At 43.0% G+C, this 22,875-nt stretch overlaps 1 protein-coding gene across 8 annotated transcripts in view; it reads left to right on the plus strand.

Moving 5' to 3' along the window:
* The window catches only part of LOC139388128 (ubiquitin carboxyl-terminal hydrolase 20-like), a 39,332-nt gene extending 16,921 nt beyond the window's left edge, over positions 1 to 22,411 (plus strand). For 6 of the 8 annotated variants that reach the window (XM_071134704.1, XM_071134703.1, XM_071134705.1 and 3 more), the window contains 9 exons: positions 189 to 369; positions 621 to 747; positions 12,490 to 12,659; positions 12,959 to 13,040; positions 13,252 to 13,360; positions 14,712 to 14,814; positions 15,157 to 15,225; positions 17,186 to 17,349; positions 21,169 to 22,411. In XM_071134704.1, the coding sequence (XP_070990805.1) occupies positions 189 to 369; positions 621 to 747; positions 12,490 to 12,659; positions 12,959 to 13,040; positions 13,252 to 13,360; positions 14,712 to 14,814; positions 15,157 to 15,225; positions 17,186 to 17,343 (999 nt within the window). In that variant the 3' untranslated portion in view covers positions 17,344 to 17,349; positions 21,169 to 22,411. Of the gene's footprint in view, positions 1 to 188; positions 370 to 620; positions 748 to 12,489; positions 12,660 to 12,757; positions 12,862 to 12,958; positions 13,041 to 13,251; positions 13,361 to 14,711; positions 14,815 to 15,156; positions 15,226 to 17,185; positions 17,350 to 21,168 lie in introns of those variants that run through there. The other 2 variants (XR_011629254.1, XR_011629255.1) reach the window with 2 other exon arrangements.
* The last annotated feature ends 464 nt before the right edge of the window (positions 22,412 to 22,875 follow it).

Raw genomic sequence — 22,875 nt, forward strand, 5'->3', positions numbered from 1 at the left:
GTAGAAATTTAAATTTTAGTACATTTAGTACATTTATTATCCATTCCAAAAAGTAACTTTCTGAGCAAATATCTATGGTTTCATTTAAATCAAAAGGGGTGCAGTCAAAAAGTGATTGAAATCAAATGGAACCACCTTATATATATTTCCTGTAAGAAAATTCTTCATAATGAAAATTCTGTGTTCAGATCCTGTGCATCCACCTGAAACGTTTTCGCCACGAGGTGATGTACTCCTTCAAGATCAACAGCCACGTGGCCTTCCCATTGGAGGGCCTCGAACTCCGACCTTTCCTGGCCAAGGACAGCCCCTCCCAGATCACCACCTATGACCTGCTGTCCGTTATCTGTCACCATGGCACCGCAGGCAGTGGGTGACCCTTGACTGAATGACCTAACATTAAAGACTCCCTCCAGCTATTTTTGACATGTTTGTTTGGCTGATATTGGTTGTGATTCACCGCAGCATATTCTTAGTGTTTCGGGTGTTTTCTTCATAGCTTACTATCTACATTTCTGCAATTCCATTAATCAACCTCTTTTTCACTGCCTCTCTCTTCTCTCTTCCTCTGTCTTTCTCCTCCTATTTTCTCTCTCTCTCTCTCTTCCCCTCACTCCTAGGTGGTCACTACATAGCGTACTGTCAGAACGTGATTAACGGTCAGTGGTACGAGTTTGATGACCAGTATGTAACGGAGGTCCATGAGACGGTGGTGCAGAATGCTGAGGCCTATGTGCTCTTCTACAGGTGAGACTTCAACCTTCATTATGTTAGAACACTTTAAATGTTTTAATATTTGGTTGAACTGAATATTGAGTATTTTTATTTTGTGTGTGTGTGTATACACACATGTGTGTGTGTGGGCCTGTGTCTGTGCATACACGCAGGCAGATGGCGATTTGAGTCTTTTCCATCTTACCTTACAAATGCATTGTATGCAGCCATCAATCCACTCCTATCCCCCGTGGACTGGTTCATACCTAGAAGTGGTCGATTTCCTCAACTAGATTGAATGGGGAGAAGGTGGTAAAACAACAGGGAAAATAAGCATACTTTCTTTATGAAACACCATATTCCACCACCATGCTAAAGTGGCTAGGAATGCTAGTCACGAATGTTGCGTATCGCGTTCAGCCAATCAGGTTGCAGCATTCTGTTGTTTACCCCTGTCTGAACACAGGGCGCAACATCAGGAAGTAGCATTAGCCACTAGCATGGTGGTGGAAAATGGTGTTTCTTAAAGAAAGTACACATACTTTCACATGTTTTTTTTTCTTCTGCCTTCTCGCTATTCGATCTAGTTAGAGGAAATCGACACCTTTGCAGCCTGAATGGAGAATGTTTTAGGTACGAACCGGTCCAAGAAGGATACGTGTGTATTGCCGGTTGCATACAATGCATTTGGATACCAGATCAATATCGGCATCTGCCAATCTTTGAGCTAACATGCGTAATCAAATCACATTTTATTTGTCACATGCACCGAATACAACAGGTGTAGTAGACCTTACAGTGAAATGCTTACTTACAAGCCCCTAATTAACCAACAATGCAGTGTTAAGAAAAAATACATGTTAATTAAAAAATAAGAAATTAAAGAGCATCAGTAAAATAACAATAGCGAGGCTATATACAAGGGGTACCGATACAGAGTCAATGTGGAGACTATATACAGGGGGTACCGGTACAGAGTCAATGTGGAGGCTATATACAGGGGGTACCGGTACAGAGTCAATGTGGAGGCTATATACAGGGGATACCGGTCCAGAGTCAATGTGGAGGCTATATACAGGGGGTACTGGTACAGAGTCAATGTGGAGGCTATATACAGGGGGTACCGGTACAGAGTCAATGTGGAGGCTATATACAGGGTGTACCGGTACAGAGTCAATGTGGAGGCTATATACAGGGGGTACCGGTACAGAGTCAATGTGGAGGCTATATACAGGGGGTACCAGTACAGAGTCAATGTGGAGGCTATATACAGGTGGTACCGGTACAGAGTCAATGTGGAGGCTATATACAGGGGGTACCGGTACAGAGTCAATGTGGAGGCTATATACAGGGGGTACCGGTACAGAGTCAATGTGGAGGCTATATACAGGGGGTACCGGTACAGAGTCAATGTGGAGGCTATATACAGGGGGTACCGGTACAGAGTCAATGTGGAGGCTATATACAGGGGGTACCAGTACAGAGTCAATGTGGAGGCTATATACAGGGGATACCGGTCCAGAGTCAATGTGGAGGCTATATACAGGGGATACCGGTACAGAGTCAATGTGGAGGCTATATACAGGGGATACTGGTACAGAGTCAATGTGGAGGCTATATACAGGGGGTACAGGTACAGAGTCAATGTGGAGGCTATATACAGGGGGTACCGTTACAGAGTCAATGTGGAGGCTATATACAGGGGGTACCGGTACAGAGTCAATGTGGAGGCTATATACAGGGGATACCGGTCCAGAGTCAATGTGGAGGCTATATACAGGGGATACTGGTACAGAGTCAATGTGGAGGCTATATACAGGGGATACTGGTACAGAGTCAATGTGGAGGCTATATACAGGGGGTACTGGTACAGAGTCAATGTGGAGGCTATATACAGGGGATACTGGTACAGAGTCAATGTGGAGGCTATATACAGGGGATACCGGTCCAGAGTCAATGTGGAGGCTATATACAGGGGGTACCGGTACAGAGTCAATGTGGAGGCTATATACAGGGGGTACCGGTACAGAGTCAATGTGGAGGCTATATACAGGGTGTACCGGAACAGAGTCAATGTGGAGGCTATATACAGGGGATACCGGTACAGAGTCAATGTGGAGGCTATATACAGGGTGTACCGGTACAGAGTCAATGTGGAGGCTATATACAGGGGGTACCGGTACAGAGTCAATGTGGAGACTATATACAGGGGGTACCAGTACAGAGTCAATGTGGAGGCTATATACAGGGGGTACCGGTACAGAGTCAATGTGGAGGCTATATACAGGGGGTACCGATACAGAGTCAATGTGGAGACTATATACAGGGGGTACCAGTACAGAGTCAATGTGGAGGCTATATACAGGGGGTACCGGTACAGAGTCAATGTGGAGGCTATATACAGGGGGTACCGGTACAGAGTCAATGTGGAGGCTATATACAGGGGGTACCAGTACAGAGTCAATGTGGAGACTATATACAGGGGGTACCGGTACAGAGTCAATGTGGAGACTATATACAGGGGGTACCGGTACAGAGTCAATGTGGAGACTATATACAGGGGGTACCGGTACAGAGTCAATGTGGAGGCTATATACAGGGGGTACCGGTACAGAGTCAATGTGGAGACTATATACAGAGGGTACCAGTACTGAGTCAGTGTGGAGGCTATATACAGGGGGTACCAGTACAGAGTCAATGTGGAGACTATATACAGGGGCTACCGGTACAGAGTCAATGTGGAGGTTATATACAGGGGGTACCGGTACAGAGTCAATGTGGAGGCTATATACAGGGGGTACCGGTACAGAGTCAATGTGGAGGCCAAATACAGGGGGTACCGGTACAGAGTCAATGTGGAGGCTATATACAGGGGGTACCGGTACAGAGTCAATGTGGAGGCTATATACAGGGGGTACCGGTACAGAGTCAATGTGGAGGCTATATACAGGGGCTACCGGTACAGAGTCAATGTGGAGGCTATATACAGGGGGTACCGGTACAGAGTCAATGTGGAGGCTATATACAGGGGGTACCGGTACAGAGTCAATGTGCGGGGGCACTGGTTAGTCGTGGTAATATGTACATGTACAGTGGTTCCTCCTTTAAAGGTTGCGAGCTTGCACCGCGGGACTTAGAGGTACCCGGCTTCACGGCTTCATTGCTCCAGACCACCACAAGGGGGAGTTAGAGCACTCATTATGCATTTGGGTCCCAAGGTTTTTATATGACCAATCATATCGAGTGGTTCCGATGACGAATTTGACGTGGGCCACCCATCCCTGGTGACAGATGGCTGACAAAACATTACGGGAAGCAAATATATGTAGTTATAACATCATAACGAGTCAAGCTAAAAATGTACAGTTGAGAGGAATTTGTTAGTTAATGTAGACACAAACCGATTGTGCATATTTTTTTATCATAAAGTTAATTAACAAAAATCCCTATTTAGCACGTTTTTTCCGCTGCCATATCCAATACCAGGTGTATCAAACTCATTCATTATAGCAAGCAGGGAGCGGGTTTCGAACCCTCAACATTCTAGCCTGACGTCCAGCACGCTATCGACTGTGCCCAAATGTATTCATTGGGGTTGGGGCCGATTGTGGCTAAAAACACAATCTTTAACATGTGGAAAGGGGAAAAAGTATTATTAGTTTTTCACAAGCATAGCTGGAGGGCTATTAGTGGAACAATAGTCTATTCAACCTTCTCTAAAGAATTGTCTAATACCCGAGCTAAGTGTGAAACTCCCTCCTCCCCAACTAGGAATAAATCATTTTCAGGACTATGTAGAAAAAGCAGCGGAGATACGCAATATGTTTCTAAGAAGAGGCTATTCGTCACAATGTGTGGATGTAGCTCTTAATTTGGCATTGGGGAAAACACGACATGAGCTGCTACAAAAAGACCAGCTAAAGCTAAAGAACACTCTGTAATGTTCACAACTACATATACGAAAAGTGGGAGATGCGTTCAAGAAACACTGACATGTTTTATTTACGCGAGAAATTGGTCCATGCCAACTGCCAGCCACAAAAGAAACTCAGCCAGAATGTTCTTGGATTTTCCCCCTCCAGACATATCCTAAAGGTCTTAATGATGAAATGCCTACGTTATGTTGTGAATTTGAACATGAATTATGCCCCTATTTCAGATCACTCTGACGTTTTTCTTACACTGTACCCAAAGATTTATGAAAACCTGCTTGGTAGGTCGATGTCCTCATTGTGGTTTTACAGACGTGTTTAATATGTTTTATGTACCCACTTTATTTGAATATTTATGAAATGCATATTGTTATAATTGGTAGCACTTTGTTTTTCCTTCGCCTCCAACCCCTTTCGATGCGTGGAACGGATGTGGGTGTGGCTAGGTCTACACAAGGCTGCAATTTATTTATTTTTATCACAAAAGCTGTGACGAAGGCCGTGAGGCCGATACGTAAAGCTTATTAAAGATCAGTGATACGATCAAGTGTGCGGGTTTCTTCTTCTTTTTCCTCATCTTATCCGGCTGTTGCCATGCACTTGCAAAAAAAAGATAGCTCAGATGTGCGAGTACCTTTTCAATTTTGAATTTGACTTTACAAACAACAAGAGGGCTTAATTGGAGTCTATTTCTTCGGAGCCTAGATCTATATAAAATAACTTACAGTGCCTTGCGAAAGTATTCGGCCCCCTTGAACTTTGCGACCTTTTGACGAATCAAAAACTGAAAAATTGGGCGTGCAAAATTATTCAGCCCCTTTACTTTCAGTGCAGCAAACTCTCTCCTGAAGTTCAGTGAGGATCTCTGAATGATCCAATGTTGACCTAAATGACTAATGATGATGATGATAAATACAATCCACCTGTGTGTAATCAAGTCTCCGTATAAATGCACCTGCACTGTGATAGTCTCAGAGGTCCGTTAAAAGCGCAGAGAGCATCATGAAGAACAAGGAACACACCAGGCAGGTCCGAGATACTGTTGTGAAGAAGTTTAAAGCCGGATTTGGATACAAAAAGATTTCCCAAGCTTTAAACATCCCAAGGAGCACTGTGCAAGTGATAATATTGAAATGGAAGGAGTATCAGACCACTGCAAATCTACCAAGACCTGGCCGTCCCTCTAAACTTTCAACTCATACAAGGAGAAGACTGATCAGAGATGCAGCCAAGAGGCCCATGATCACTCTGGATGAACTGCAGAGATCTACAGCTGAGGTGGGAGACTCTGTCCATAGGACAACAATCAGTTGTATATTGCATAAATCTGGCCTTTATGGAAGAGTGGCAAGAAGAAAGCCATTTCTTAAAAATATCCATAAAAAGTGTCGTTTAAAGTTTGCCACAAGCCACCTGGGAGACACACCAAACATGTGGAAGAAGGTGCTCTGGTCAGATGAAACCAAAATTGAACTTTTTGGCAACAATGCAAAACGTTATGTTTGGCGTAAAAGCAACAAAGCTGAACCCACCATCCCCACTGTCAAACATGGTGGTGGCAGCATCTTTTCTTCAGCAGGGACAGGGAAGATGGTTAAAATTGATGGGAAGATGGATGGAGCCAAATACAGGACCATTCTGGAAGAAAACCTGATGGAGTCTGCAAAAGACCTGAGACTGGGACGGAGATTTGTCTTCCAACAAGACAATGATCCAAAACATAAAGCAAAATCTACAATGGAATGGTTAAAAAATAAACATATCCAGGTGTTAGAATGGCCAAGTCAAAGTCCAGACCTGAATCCAATCGAGAATCTGTGGAAAGAACTGAAAACTGCTGTTCACAAATGCTCTCCATCCAACCTCACTGAGCTCGAGCTGTTTTGCAAGGAGGAATGGGAAAAAATTTCAGTCTCTCGATGTGCAAATCTGATAGAGACATACCCCAAGCGACTTTCAGCTGTAAACACAGCAAAAGGTGGCGCTACAAAGTATTAACTTTAGGGGGCTGAATAATTTTGCACGCCCAATTTTTCAGTTTTTGATTTGTGAAATGTGGCAAAAGGTCGCAAAGTTCAAGGGGGCCGAATACTTTCGCAAGGCACTGTAACTGGCTGAGGTAGGCTATGAGGCTTAACAGCCTAATAGAAGTAGGATTTTTTTAGGCCTACTTACAATTGCAACTGGTCAAAAATGTAGCATCCTACATAAAACAATAATTTAAAGAAAATAAAGTCTGCACGTTCGAACTAAAACAATGTAACTAAAAAGAAAGAGCACATTTGTAATTCCAAAGCTCTAAAAGTAATTGGAAAGGTAATACAAATTATGTGTGACATTGTGGTTACAATATTCAGTCAAGGGTAGCCTAGTGGTTAGAGTTTTGGACTAGTAACCGAAAGGTTGCAAGTTCAAATCCCCGAGCTGACAAATCTGTCGTTCTGCCCCTGAACAGGCAGTTAACCCACTGTTCCTAGGCCGTCATTGAAAATAAGAATTTGTTCTTAACTGACTTGCCTAGTTAAATAAAGGTCAAATAAAATAAAAAAAATACAATAAAGAATGTAGCCCATCATGCAAATGATTCTTATTAGCAGGACAATAGACTCTTTATAGCCTGTCTACTGTTGTGAAAATCCCTCAACTTGCAATATATTCGATGCTTTAGTACTCTAGAGTGTTACATTTCTAACTCAAAACAGCATTTCTTCATCAACATCTTTATGCTTTCGTTAATCTTCTTGATCTTCTTTCTTTTTTTCTGTAGCAATTTTGAGCAAATTGCTCAAGGGCCACGGTTGATTAGTCTGTGAAGATGACGTTATTGAATGTCTCGCCAGCTTTGATCCATGACTGGGCCTGCAGGACGCAAAGTTCTTTGTTTGTCAGACAAATCATTCGGTCGAAACTTCAGAACAGTACAAAACAAGCAAACACACTAGGTTAATGTTCTGAGAATCAAATATATATATATGTGTGTGTGTGTGTGTGTGTGTGTGTGTGTGTCATACATTTCTTACCGAGTCGTGATGCCCGCAGATTAAAGTTTGCCTTTGCCGATCGCTCATCATCTTCATTCATCAGTGAGTCACCGGCTTGAATAGTCATTGACTCACTCGCGCATTGAAAAGGAACGAGATGGCATCACAATCCATGCCAGGCACACCTGTGAGCTCTGGAACTCCACCTCCTACAGGCAGAGTCAACATACAGTACGTGGCGGGTTTGTCAGCTTTTCGTTTCACCCTGACATTTCCATTCCTCTTCTGACAACAGAACTTGACCAACTGCTCACCAGGCACAGCAAGGGCCGCCCGGGCCGTTATGCTGTTCTGCTATTCCAAGGATGTGTAACCGAAAGAGAGATACCACGAGTGGGCACAGAATACATACCCTCCCGCTGTGGCCGTCTATTTCAGCACTGTTTCGCGCTGCTCTGAGACAAGCATGGAGAAACAAACATTTTCTAATATTCCATGATATTTTTAAGATATGTTTTGACTGTATATAAGCAAGTGATGTCTGCTAAATAATCAAGTTAGGTGTCTCCAGAATTAAATCATTCTAAATAACTGGCTTTATTTACAAATTAGTGAGTGTCTCATCCCTTGTTCAAGAATCTCCAAAATGGTGTTACTTTTTAAACAAAGCGATTATTATTATTCATTAATTTAGAATTATATATAAAAGCCCATTAGATATTCCCACAGATCCTAATGGAAAATGCCCCTTAAATATGAATATACAGTGCCTTGCGAAAGTATTCGGCCCCCTTGAACTTTGCGACCTTTTGCCACATTTCAGGCTTCAAACATAAAGATATAAACCTGTATTTTTTTGTGAAGAATCAACAACAAGTGGGACACAATCATGAAGTGGAACGACATTTATTGGATATTTCCAACTTTTTTAACAATTCAAAAACTGAAAAATGGGGCGTGCAAAATTATTCAGCCCCTTTACTTTCAGTGCAGCAAACTCTCTCCAGAAGTTCAGTGAGGATCTCTGAATGATCCAATGTTGACCTAAATGACTAATGATGATAAATACAATCCACCTGTGTGTAATCAAGTCTCCGTATAAATGCACCTGCACTGTGATAGTCTCAGAGGTCCGTTAAAAGCGCAGAGAGCATCATGAAGAACAAGGAACACACCAGGCAAGTCCGAGATACTGTTGTGAAGAAGTTTAAAGCCGGATTTGGATACAAAAAGATTTCCCAAGCTTTAAACATCCCAAGGAGCACTGTGCAAGCGATAATATTGAAATGGAAGGAGTATCAGACCACTGCAAATCTACCAAGACCTGGCCGTCCCTCTAAACTTTCAGCTCATACAAGGAGAAGACTGATCAGAGATGCAGCCAAGAGGCCCATGATCACTCTGGATGAACTGCAGAGATCTACAGCTGAGGTGGGAGACTCTGTCCATAGGACAACAATCAGTCGTATATTGCACAAATCTGGCCTTTATGGAAGAGTGGCAAGAAGAAAGCCATTTCTTAAAGATATCCATAAAAAGTGTCGTTTAAAGTTTGCCACAAGCCACCTGGGAGACACACCAAACATGTGGAAGAAGGTGCTCTGGTCAGATGAAACCAAAATTGAACTTTTTGGCAACAATGCAAAACGTTATGTTTGGCGTAAAAGCAACACAGCTCATCACCCTGAACACACCATCCCCACTGTCAAACATGTTGGTGGCAGCATCATGGTTTGGGCCTGCTTTTCTTCAGCAGGGACAGGGAAGATGGTTAAAATTGATGGGAAGATGGATGGAGCCAAATACAGGACCATTCTGGAAGAAAACCTGATGGAGTCTGCAAAAGACCTGAGACTGGGACGGAGATTTGTCTTCCAACAAGACAATGATCCAAAACATAAAGCAAAATCTACAATGGAATGGTTCAAAAATAAACATATCCAGGTGTTAGAATGGCCAAGTCAAAGTCCAGACCTGAATCCAATCGAGAATCTGTGGAAAGAACTGAAAACTGCTGTTCACAAATGCTCTCCATCCAACCTCACTGAGCTCGAGCTGTTTTGCAAGGAGGAATGGGAAAAAATTTCAGTCTCTCGATGTGCAAAACGGATAGAGACATACCCCAAGCGACTTACAGCTGTAATCGCAGCAAAAGGTGGCGCTACAAAGTATTAACTTAAGGGGGCTGAATAATTTAGCACGCCCAATTTTTCAGTTTTTGATTTGTTAAAAAAGTTTGAAATATCCAATAAATGTCGTTCCACTTCATGATTGTGTCCCACTTGTTGTTGATTCTTCACAAAAAAATACAGTTTTATATCTTTATGTTTGAAGCCTGAAATGTGGCAAAAGGTCGCAAATTTCAAGGGGGCCGAATACTTTCGCAAGGCACTGTATAGTCCTCCAATCCTCGAAACGTAATTATTGGCGGAGAGTTACATCATTACATATGTTAAAAATGGTGTAGGTCTTATTAATTTAAAGAGCATGTTGAAGTTAGAAGCAAGCAATGATTTTTTTAAATAATTGTATTAATGAAATGTGTTCATTTGTTTATTAGGCTACTGTGCAGTCTACAATACATACATACTGTAGTTAACATGGGACTCTTTCAAAATGCAGATGTTGATTTAGTTATGGATCCTTAATGAATTACTATGGGAATAAATATCACTGATTTACAGAAATATTGGAACAAAGTTGTCTCTTGAAAGGTAAATCATTTAGAATCCTCCAAGCCTACTCCCTCCCGACTGTCACGTTGAACAATCGCCATATTTTCCATTCCATCCTGACGGAATCCCTGAGTTTTTTTTTTTTCTCTGAATAGAAACTCGAATCAAATTAATTAAGCCACATTTCTTAAAATCAATCCAATAAACTATGTTATTACAAAAAAATATTTTAAATTCTCTGGTAATGTAATATCTAATGCTTCTCAAAGATGCGATATCAAACTAGCAATAACTTGCAGTAGCTGAAAAAATGTCTGAGAATGAAATGGTGTGCCACAGAATGATGTGCCGCAGCAAGGTGTGGCGCAGTATGACGCAACTTTTAAAGGAGGAACCACTGTCGGTAGAGTTATTAAAGTGAGTATGCATAGATAATAAACAGAGAGTAGCAGCAGCATAAAGGGGGGAGCATTGCAAGTAGTCTGGGTAGCCATTAGCTGTTCAGGAGTCTTTTGGCTTCGGGGTAGAAGCTGTTGAGAAGCCTTTTGTACCTAGACTTTGACAAGAGAGATCCTGGATGGCAGGAAGCTTGGCCCCAGTGATGTACTGGGCCGTACGTACTACCCGTACGCACTACCCTCTGTTGTGCCTTGCGGTCAGAGGCCGAGCAGTTGCCATACCAGGCGGTGATGGAACCAGTCAGGATGCTCTTGATGGTGCAGCTGTAGAACTTTTTGAGGATCTGAGGATCCATGGCAAATATTTTTCTCCTGGAGGGGAATAGGTTTTGTAGTGCCCTCTTCATATCTGTCTTGGCATGCTTGGACCATGTTAGTTTGTTGTGGACACCAAGGAACTTGAAGCTCTCAACCTGCTCCACTACAGCCCTGCCGATGGGAATGGGGGACATGCTCGGTCCTCCATTTCCTGTAGTCCACAATCAAATCCTTTGTTTTGATCACGTTGAGAGAGATGTTGTTGTCCTGGCCCCACACGGCCAGGTCTCTGACCACCTCCCTATAGGCTGTCTCATCGTTGTCGGTGATCATGCCTACCACTGTTGTGCTGTCAGCAAACTTAATGATGGTGTTGGAGTCGTACCTGGCCATGCAGTCATGAGTGAACAGGGAGTACAGGAGGGGACTGAGAACACACCACTGAGGGGACCCCATGTTTAGGATCAGTGTGGCGGATGTGTTGTTACCTACCCTTACTATCTGGGGCGGCCCGTCAGGAAGTCCAGGATCCAGTTGCAGAGGAAGGTGTTTAGTCCCAGGGTCCTAACCTTAGTGATGAGCTTTGAGCTCACTATGGTGTTGAACGCTGAGCTGTAGTCAATGAACAGCATTCTCACATGCGTTCCTTTTGTCCAGGTGTGAAAGGGCAGTGTGGAGTGCAATAGAAATTGCATCATCTGTGGATCTGTTGGGGTGGTATGCACATTGGAGTGGGTCTAGGGTTTCTGGAATGATGGTGTTGATTTGGGTCATGACCAGCCTTTCAATGCACTTCATGGCTACACACGTGAGTGCTACGGGTTGGTAGTCATTTAGGCAGGTTACCTTAGTGTTCTTGGGCACAGGGATATGGTGGTCTGCTTGAAACACTTTGGTATTACAGACTCAGAAAGGGAGAGATTGAAAATGTCTGTGAAGACACTTGCCAGTTGGTCAGCGCATGCTCAGAGTACACGTCCTGGTAATCCATCTAGCCCTGCGGCCTTGTGAATGTTGATCTGTTTAAAGGTCTTACTCACATCGGCTACGGAGACGGTGATCACACAGTTGTCCGGAACAGCTGATGCTCTCATGCATGTTTCAGTGTTACTTGCCTCGAAGTGAGCATAGAAGTAATTAAGCTCGCCTGGTAGGCTTGTGTCACTGGGTAGCTCGCGGCTGTGCTTCCCTTTGTAGTCTAATGGTTTGCAAGCCCTGCCACATCCGACGAGCGTCAGAACCTGTGTAGTACGATTCGATCTTAGTCCTGTACTGACGCTTTGCCAGTTTGATGGTTCGTCGAAGGGCATAGCGGGATTTCTTATAAGATTCTCTCTCCTTGAAAGCGGCAGCTCTGCCCTTTAGCTCAGTGCGGATGTTGCCTGTAATCCGTGTGTGTGTGTGTGTGTGTGTGTGTGTGTGTGTGTGTGTGTGTGTGTGTGTGTGTGTGTGTTTGTTTGTTTGTCCACAGGAAGAGCAGTGAGGAGTCGGTGAGGGAGAGGCAGAAGGTGGTGGATTTAGCTAGCATGAAGGAGCCAAGCCTGCTGCAGTTCTACATCTCCAGAGAGTGGCTGAACAAGTTCAACACTTTCACTGAGCCAGGGCCCATTAGCAACCACACCTTCCTCTGCCAGCACGGAGGTCAGTACTGTACTGGTCCTACCACCACAACCCTTTCTAAGCATCAACCACACTCAATCCATATAAGAACTGGGCTTCACTTCAAGTAGTACTTTAAGCTGCACTTGATTGAGCTTCCTGGCGCAGTGGAAGCAGTAGAGTACTGAGTAGTCCCAAAAGTGCAAACTCTGTCCATCTGGTCTGAGGGCCTTTCCTGTTCAAGGTATTCTATTTCTGTCCTCACTAACCCCACCTTTAGATCCCAAGCACAACCACTTTCAACCCCAATTGAACTAATCTCCTACTTGTGTTTTGTCCAGGGATCCCGCCCAATAAGTACCACTACATTGACGACCTGGTGGTGATCCTGCCCCAGAACGTGTGGGAGTACCTGTACAACAGGTAAGATGAGTCTCGCTCCTCAGTCTGTCTGGCTGGCTGTCAAACTTTTTATCTTCCTTTCTGTCTGACGGACTGACGGACTGACTGACATGGTGAAGGAGTTCAATGGTCTATAAATTCTGTCTTTTCTGTCCGACTGTCTTCCTGCCCACCTGTCTGTCTGTCTTTTCATCAGACTGTCTCTCTAACAGACTGTATATCTGTCTCCCAGTTTTGGAGGAGGTCCAGCAGTGAACCACTTGTACGTGTGTGCCATCTGCCAGGTGGAGTTAGAGGCTTTGGCCAAACGCAGGAAGGTGGAAATAGACACCTTTATCAGGGTAAGAGGTGTTGTGTGTCTGTTTTTTCTGCATCAAAAAGGGGCTTAAGTGGTTGGCATGGCACGGTCAGTGTGGTTGAATTTGAGAGAACATTTTAGAGGCCCCCCCCATCTTGCAGCGTATAAACATTTTTGAATTCCATTTTGTTTCAGCTTTAAAGCACATTTCCTGCAATTCTGTACTGAACAAAAATATAAACGCAACATGCAACAATTTCAACAATTTTTACTGAGTTACAGGTCATATAAGGAAATCAGTCAATTGAAATAAATGTATTAGGCTGTATTCTTGGGATTTCACATGACTGGGCAGTGGTGCAGCCATGGGTGGGGTAGGGAGGGCATAGGCCCACCCACTGGGGAGCCAGCTCAGCCAATCAGAATGAGTTTTTCCTCACAATAGGGCTTTATTACAGACAGAAATATTCCTCCGTTTCATCAGCTTTCCTGGTGGCTGGTTTCAGACAATCCAGCAGGTGAAGAAGCTTGATGTGGAGGTCCTGGGCTGGCGTGGTTACTCATGGTCTGTGGTTGTGAGGCCGGTTGAACGTACTGCCAAATTCTCTAAAATGACATTGGTAGAGAAATTAACATTAAATTCTCTGGCAACAGCTCTGGTGGACATTCGTGCAGTCAGCATGCTAATTGCACGCTCCCTCAACTTGAGACATCTGTGGCATTGTGTTGTGTGACAAAACTGCACATTTTATTGTCCGCAATGCAAGGTTCACCTGCGTAATGATCATGCTGTTTAATCAGCTTCTTGATATGCCACACCTGTCAGGTGGATGGATTATCTTGGCAAAGGAGAAACGCTCACTAACAGGGATATAATCTTATTTGAGAGAAATAAGTTTTTTGTGCCTATAGAACATTTCTGGGATCTTTTATTTCAGCTCTTGAAATATGGGACCAAGAATTTACATGTTGCCTTTATATTTTGGTTCAGTGTACACATTCTGCCATGGAGCTGAGAGAAAATGTTGCAGTTTTAAAGCTAATTTCCTGCAATTCTATGCATTTTTCCATGGCTATTGCTGTGTTCTTTTGCTCAAACATAATAACTAAATCTGTACAGATAAGTTAATTGTTTTTGGAGTTTTCAATTCTCCCTGACTGTCTAGCTTTTATTTTGGTGATTGTTAGTTCTCGAAGATTATATTCTAAAAAAAAATATATAGATCCATTAATATTTTCTAAATATGTTATGTTGTTTAGCCGTTTAAGTTTACACAAAGCATTTTCCATTTCATAAAAAAGCGGCCCGCCCAAGGATTAATTAAGCGGCCCGCCAAAGGATTTCAATGGTAGAAAAATCCCTGTGTGTTTGTGCCCTCTCTCGGTCTCTCCAGTTGAATAAAGAGTTCCAAGCGGAGGAGGCTCCTACAGTCATCCTGTGTATCAGTATGCAGTGGTTCAGAGAGTGGGAGAGCTTTGTCAAGGGCAAAGACAATGGTAGGACTCTATGAGAATAGATACCAGGCATTATAATACCAACAGAAGCTAAGAGCTGAATTACCTCAGTACACCATCCTTATCATATTGTATCCTCTGTGCAGACCAGATATGTAATAATAATATATGCTATTTAGCAGATGCTTTTGTCCAAAGCGACTTAGTCATGCGTGCACACACTTTAAAATGGGTTGTCCCGGGAATCAACCCACTATCCTGGCATTACAAGCGCCATGCTCTACCAACTGAGCTACAGATGAATAAATACAGTCTGCAATGTTCCTCAGTAACAACACTAAAGCTTTTGTTGGTGTTTGTTTATGTTGGTCATTGTTTTCTCAGAGCCTCCTGGTCCTATTGACAACAGTAAGATTGGTGTCATGAAAGGGGGACATGTACAGCTCAAGCAAGGTAAGCAGTGTATTCTCATACATATTCACATTGTGTGGGTTGGTTGGTCGGTCTGTGGGTACTTGCGCTCCTGTGTGTATTGGAATACACCGTGTGTGTGTGTGTGCGCGCACACGTCTGTACACACAGAGTGTACAAAACATTAGGAACACCGACTCTTTCCTTGACAGACTGACCAGGTGAATCCAGGCAAAAGCTATGATCTCTTATTGATGTCACTTGTTAAGATGAATGGGAGGAGACAGGATAAAGAAGGATTTTTAAGCCTTGAGACGGTTGAGACATGGATTGTGTGTGTGCCATTCAGAGGTGAATGGTAGGCACGACAAAATATTTAAGTGCCTTTAAACAGGGTATGGTAGTTGGTGCCAGGCACACCGGTTTGTCAAGAAATGCAATGTTGCTGGGTTTTTTACGCTAAAAAGTTTAATGTGTGCATCAAGAATGGTCCACCACCCAAAAGACATCCTGCCAACATAACACAACTGTGGGAAGCACTGGAGTCGGCATGGGGCAGCATCCCTGTGGAATACTTTTGACACCTTATAGAGGCCATGCCCCGATGAACTGAGGCTGTTCTGAGGGCGAAAGGGGGAGGTGTCCTTAATGTTGCCTTTTTCCACATGTTGTTACGTCGCGCCACAGCTATTTTCAGGTCTATCCAGAGTTTTTCGATCAGGTTCAAGTCTGGGCTCTGGCTAGGCCACTCAAGGACATTGAGACTTGTTCCGAAGCCACTCCTGTTTTGTCTTGGCTGTGTGCTTAGTGTTGTTTTCTTTTTGGAAGGAGAACCCAGTCTGAGATCCTGAGCCATCTGGAGCAGGTTTTCATCAAGGATCTCACTGTACTTTGCTTCATTCATCTTTCCCTCGATCCTGACTAGTCTCCCAGTCCCTGCCTCTGAAAAACATCCCTACAGCTTGATGCTGCCATCACCACCATGCTTCACCGTAGTGATAGTGCCAAGTTTCCTCCAAACGTGACCCTTGGCATTCAGGCCAAAGAGTTCAATCTTGGTTTCATCAGACCAGAGAATCTTGTTTCTCATGGTCAGAGTCCTTTTGGCAAACTCAATGTGGGCTGTCATGTGCCTTTCACTGAGGAGTGGCTTCCGTCTGGCCACTCTACCATAAAGGCTTGATTGGTGGAGTGCTGCAGAGATGGTTGTCCTTCTGGAAGGTTCTCCCCTCTCCACAGAGGAACTCTAGAGCTCTGTCAAAGTGACCACTGGGTTCTTGGTCACCTCCCCGACAAAGGCCCTTCTCCCCCGATTGCTTAGTTTGGCCAGGCGGCCTGCTCTAGGAAGAGTCTTGGTGGTTCCAAACTTCTTCCATTTAAGAATGACGGAGACCACTGTGTTCTTGGATTTTCAATGCTGTAGAAATGTTTTGGTACCATTACCCAGATCTGTTCCTCGACACAATCCTGTCTCGGAGCTCTACGGACAATTCCTTTGATCTCATCGCTTGGTTTCTGCTCTGACATGCACTGTCAACTGTGGGACCTTTTTAGACAGGTGTGCGCCTTTCCAAATCATGTCCAATCAGTTGCATTTACCACAAGTGGACTCTAATCAAGTTGTAGAAACATCTTAAGCAAGATCAGTGGAATCTAGATGCACCTGAGCTAAATTTCGAGTCTCAAAGGTTTTGAATATTTATGTAAATAAGGTATTTCATATATTTGTACATTTATTTTTTGGCAAAAATGTCTAAACCCGTTTTCACTTCGTTGTTATGGAGTATTGTGTGTAAATTGAGGGGATACAACTCTTTTTTTAATCCATTTTAGAGTAAGGCTGTAACATAAAACAAATTGGAAAAAGTCAAGGGGTCTGAATACTTTCCCGAATGCACTGTATATCAAATAGCTAAATGACCATATGATCCTTGTGGGGTGCTCCTAATGTTTGATATACTCAGTGTAGTGTATGTTAACACGCCTTGGTGTGTGCTCCTAGGGGCTGACTATGGTCAGATCTCAGAGGAGACGTGGCAGTATCTCCTCGGTATTTATAGTGGAGGGCCTGAGATTGCAGTGAGACAGACGGTGCCGGCCACCAACACAGACAGCCTGCATGGAGAGAGGAAGATTGAGGCAGAGACCAGGGCACTCTGAGAAATGGTGAGTCACAGCACACACACACACACATACAAGCACCCAATACACACGTTGTGTTTACAGACTGTCGTGATTATTTCCTGTATTACCAAATAATGAGAGAGCAAACCACACACAAGTCAGAGTTATATCATAAAGTCCATCTTTAATTATATGAGCTTCACCATAGCCCTGTGACTCTCAGATCAATTCAGTGTCTATAAATGAATTCTCTGAGAGTCCTTACAAAACAATTCTTAGTATCAGTTATAGCCAAGACACACCCCTCTCAACTCACATGACGAATAACAGATCTTATGAACATTACAAAGGAAGACTTTACTTGAGAGAGGAGTATCCCATAGCCAGACAGCATTAGCTATAAATTATTGTTCAGTTTGCTCTCCTAAACAAAGTTCTTATCTCGTTCTTGGTACAACATAGTACCAAACCATTCCCTTATCCAATGGCATATATCAATTGTCAATTCTAGATACTCCCATCTCAAATTAAACCCCCTCCTGGACAAGATCACAGAGACAGTGAGCCTCTTAGTTCATACACTAAATCAAGAGAAGAGCAACCTCAGAGGGGACATGTAATAGTTCCAGGCACATTCCCATAAGAAGACAAGCCTGACCTCTCCCCTCTCTGGGGCCCAAGTAACTTTCCCGCATAAGCATACTTGTGAAAATTGATAAAACATCTTATTTATCAATGTTACCTAAAGAATTCTGATTCTGCCACAACAAAACATATACAGGTAAGCACACATACAAACAAGCACACTCAATCATACACATGCAGTGCATTCAGAAAGTATTCACACTCCTTCACTACTTTCACATTTTGTTGTGTTACAGCTTGAATTTAAAATGGATTCCATTTTTTTATTTTCCAATTCACTTTTTGTCCTGAATATTTAAAAAAATGGGGGGGGGGGGGGAATACAATACAACACATTACTTAACAAGTCACATAATAAATTGCATGGACTCTTACATTTATTGACTCAGGGGTGTGAATACTTTTGTAAATGAGATATTTCTGTATTTAAATTTCAATAAAAAATTCTAAAAACATGTTTTCACTTTGTCATTATGGAGTATTGTGTGTAGATGTGAGATTTTTTTTATTTACTTTGAATTTAATTTTGAATTCAGGCTGTAACACAACAAAATGTGGAATGAGTGAAGGGGTATGAATACTTTCTGAAGTACACTTACATATTATTGCTTCCCACTGACGGTTTCCCACACACATGCACCTAATACACACTATATATACACACACACAGTTGAAGTCAGAATACATTTAAACACATTTTTTCACAATTCTAACATTTAATCCTTAGGTCATTTAGGATCACTACTTATTTTAAGAATGTGGAATGTCAGCATAATAGTACAGAGAATGATTTATTTCAGCTTTTATTTCTTTCAGCACATTCCCAGTGGGTTAGAAGTTTACATACACTCAATTAGTATTTGGTAGCATTGCCTTTGAATTGTTTAACTTGGGCCAAATTTGGGTGAATTTTGACCCATTCCTCCTGACAGAGCTGGTGTAACTGAGTCAAGTTTGTAGGCCTCCTTGCTCGCACACACTTTTTCAGTTCTGCCCACACATTTTCTGTATGATTGAGGTCAGTGCTTTGTGATGGCGTTAACTTTGTTGTCCTTAAGCCATTCTGCCACAACTTTGGATGTACAGTGGGGCAAAAAAGTATTTAGTCAGCCACCAATTGTGCAAGTTCTCCCACTTAACAATATGAGAGAGGCCTGTAATTTTCATCATTGGTACACTTCAACTATGACAGACAAAATGAGGGGGAAAAAATCCATAAAATCACATTGTAGGATTTTTTATTAATTTATTTGCAAATTATGGTGGAAAATAAGTATTTGGTCAATAACAAAAGTTTATCTCAATACTTTGTTATATACCCTTTGTTGGCAATGACAGAGGTCAAACGTTTTCTGTAAGTCTTCACAAGGTTTTCACACACTGTTGCTGGTATTTTGGCCCATTCCTCCATGCAGATCTCCTCTAGAGCAGTGACGTTTTGGGGCTGTTGCTGGGCAACACGGACTTTCAACTCCCTCCAAAGAATTTCTATGGGGTTGAGATCTTGAGACTGGCTAGGCCACTCCAGGACCATGAAATGCTTCTTACGAAGCCACTCCTTCGTTGCCCGGGCGGTGTGTTTGGGATCATTGTCATGCTGAAAGACCCAGCCACGTTTCATCTTCAATGCCCTTGCTGATGGAAGGAGGTTTTCACTCAAAATCTCACGATACATGGCCATTCATTCTTTCCTTTACACGGATCAGTCGTCCTGGTCCCTTTGCAGAAAAACAGCCCCAAAGCATGATGTTTCCACCCCATGCTTCACAGTAGGTATGGTGTTCTTTGGATGCAACTCAGCATTCTTTGCCAACACGACGAGTTGAGTTTTTACCAAAAAGTTATATTTTGGTTTCATCTGACCATATGACATTCTCCCAATCTTCTTTTGGATCATCGAAATGCTCTCTAGCAAACTTCAGACGGGCCTGGACATGTACTGGCTTTAAGCAAGGGGACATGTCTGGCACTGCAGGATTTGAGTCCCTGGCGGCGTAGTGTGTTACTGATGGTAGGCTTTGTTACTTTGGTCCCAGCTCTCTGCAGGTCATTCACTAGGTCCCCCCGTGTGGTTCTGGGATTTTTGCTCACCGTTCTTGTGATCATTTTGACCCCACGGGGTGAGATCTTGCGTGGAGCCCCAGATCGAGGGAAATTATCAGTGGTCTTGTATGTCTTCCATTTCCTAATAATTGCTCCCACAGTTGATTTCTTCAAACCAAGCTGCTTACCTATTGCAGATTCAGTCTTCCCAGCCTGGTGCAGGTCTACAATTTTGTTTCTGGTGTCCTTTGACAGCTCTCTGGTCTTGGCCATAGTGGAGTTTGGAGTGTGACTGTTTGAGGTTGTGGACAGGTGTCTTTTATACTGATAACAAGTACAAACAGGTGCCATTAATACAGGTAACGAGTGGAGGACAGAGGAGCCTCTTAAAGAAGAAGTTACAGGTCTGTGAGAGCCAGAAATCCTGCTTGTTTGTAGGTGACCAAATACTTATTTTCCACCATAATTTGCAAATAAATTCATAAAAAATCCTACAATGTGATTTTCTGGATTTTTTTTCTCTGATGAAAATTACAGACCTCTCTCATCTTTTTAAGTGGGAGAACTTGCACAATTGGTGGCTGACTAAATACTTTTTTGCCCCACTGTATATATGAGAAAAAAAACAATTGAATCCATTTTGGAATAAAAAGTAAAGTAAAGCGGTCTGAATACTTTCCGACACACACACACACACACACACACACACACTCACACTCACACACACACACTCAGGTCTAAGGAGGAGGCTGCATAAACATTACCATTTTCCCCAAACACTTTCAGTACTGGACCTCTTGGCTCCTTTAACTGTCTGGTACCATTGTTCTCACGTAGCTCTGGTCGTTCTCATGAGTTACTACATTCCTCCATTGCGGGATAGGGTATGTGTGGTTAATGGGTGTGCCTCAATGTGAAAAGAACAAGGAAGGCAATGCACTTGATGTAGTTAATAAACGTAATTCTGGACAACTTGAGATTCCAGATACTGTAACTAGATTGCACATTAAGACGGAGGGGAATTGGTCTTGCACATTAAAACATGCAATTCTACAAAAAAAAATGCTTAATCCACCAGAATACACACAATTCAAGTCCGTTTCCCGAGTTGCCCTTGATGTATTTTCCTTCCTCCTTTTCCTCTTTTTATAAGAATGTTTTCTTCCCTTATAGGTTGTCTGTGTTTGACACCCCTGTACACTGGCCCTCACTGGAGCTGAGGTGGTTGATTTGCACCTGGGTGAAGAGAAGCCTTATTGTGAGCACTTTGTAAAATGTAGCAACGCGCCTTATTCTATTACCTGTGCAGGAAGACATATTGGTCAATTATCATCATAGTGTAGTAGAAAAGGTGTTTTTTTATTGAACTCTTAAGATGTTTTAGTAAGAAAATATACATTATGTGACACCATGTCTTCGAAGCTATTGTGGTAGTTGCAGTAGGTTGGTGACATCAAAATCTAAATTGCTGCTGTACTACTGTAGTAGGTGTGTCATATCGTTAATGGTGTCCTGCACTCAGACGAGAGGCAGAGGGAGGCGTGCCGAGGGGCGTGACATCATCAGTGTTAATTGCTACTTGACAACTCGGGTGAACTTGTACTAATCTTTTTTTGCTGCAGGCCCCAAACAACAAACATTCAATGACTACACGTTTGTCACTCCGAGACGATGGAAGAGGATGGATGTAAAAAAAAAAAAAAAGGCTGTCCAGAGCGTGTTGAATGTTGCGATCTTGTTGAAGTGTTCCACTCCCTTTCCGAGGAGAACTGCAAAGTTGTCAGATTTTCATGACTGGTGGCGTCTCATCGCATAGTCAATTTATTTATTTAAGTCATACAGATCGAGGCTTATGCCATCAATAACCCTTAGTAGTGTAAATGTACATACCGTGTGAACAAGCAGATTAGGTTATTGTCTCTCTCTCTCTCCATTCCTTAGTGTGGGAGAATAGACTGTTCCCAAGTCTATTTGTGCTGTCTTACCAAATCTATGGTCTACCAACCCTCCGGTTTCTGCAGCCCCAGTTTAGGATAGGATATCAGGCTAGGAGGAGAGGGAAGAGAGGGGGGAGATCCCGTCCACCTGGAGGGGTAGGTGTGGAAGAGGTGTAAAGAGTTGTGTTGGTCACCCGTCTAAAGTGAGTGTTGCCACTCCCCCAGTTTACTAGCCTGCACCTGTCTGCACTCGTCCTTCTGCTTGGAAAATATGGGCGGCAGGTAGCCTAGCTGTTAAGAGCATTGGGCCAGTAACCGAGAAGTCTCTGGTTGGAATCTCCAAGCTGACTAAGTGAAAAGTCTGTCAATGTGCCCTTGAGCAAGGCACTTCCCCCTAATTGCTCCTGTGTGTTGCTCTGGATAAGCGTGTCTGCTAAATGACTTAAAATGTCAAATATTATAATCCCCCTCATCCCTCCCCTCATCCCTCCCCTCATCCCTCCCCTCATCCCTCCCCTCATCCCTCCCCTCATCCCTCCCCTCATCCCTCCCACCATAAAGGTACAATTCCCTTTACTGTGCATGTATATACTGCACGCTAAATCAGAGGTTCAAACTTGTTTTTTGTTTTTGGTAGGTAGGACGATGTTATGTACTTTGACAAGAGATGATGCAAGTGGTGATGTCATTATGAGCTTCCCCTGATTTCCCTGAGTATGCCAACTAACCGTTTAATGGTTAAATGACATGCGTTCAAGCGTGTCAATGGCTACTGTAGCAATGCTATGTAATGGATGCTGTCTAGTCGGTCCAAACAGTGTTTGAACCTAAAAGTAGAGGTTTGAAAAACATCTGAGTGATTCTGTGCTGCCGTGCTGGTAAGTGGTATGTCAGTGTCCAAAGAGTAATTATGTAGTTTTTTAAAAAGATAATGTAATTTTTC

This window comes from Oncorhynchus clarkii, chromosome 29, assembly GCF_045791955.1.
Source record: "Oncorhynchus clarkii lewisi isolate Uvic-CL-2024 chromosome 29, UVic_Ocla_1.0, whole genome shotgun sequence".
NCBI classification, from domain to species: domain Eukaryota; kingdom Metazoa; phylum Chordata; class Actinopteri; order Salmoniformes; family Salmonidae; genus Oncorhynchus; species Oncorhynchus clarkii.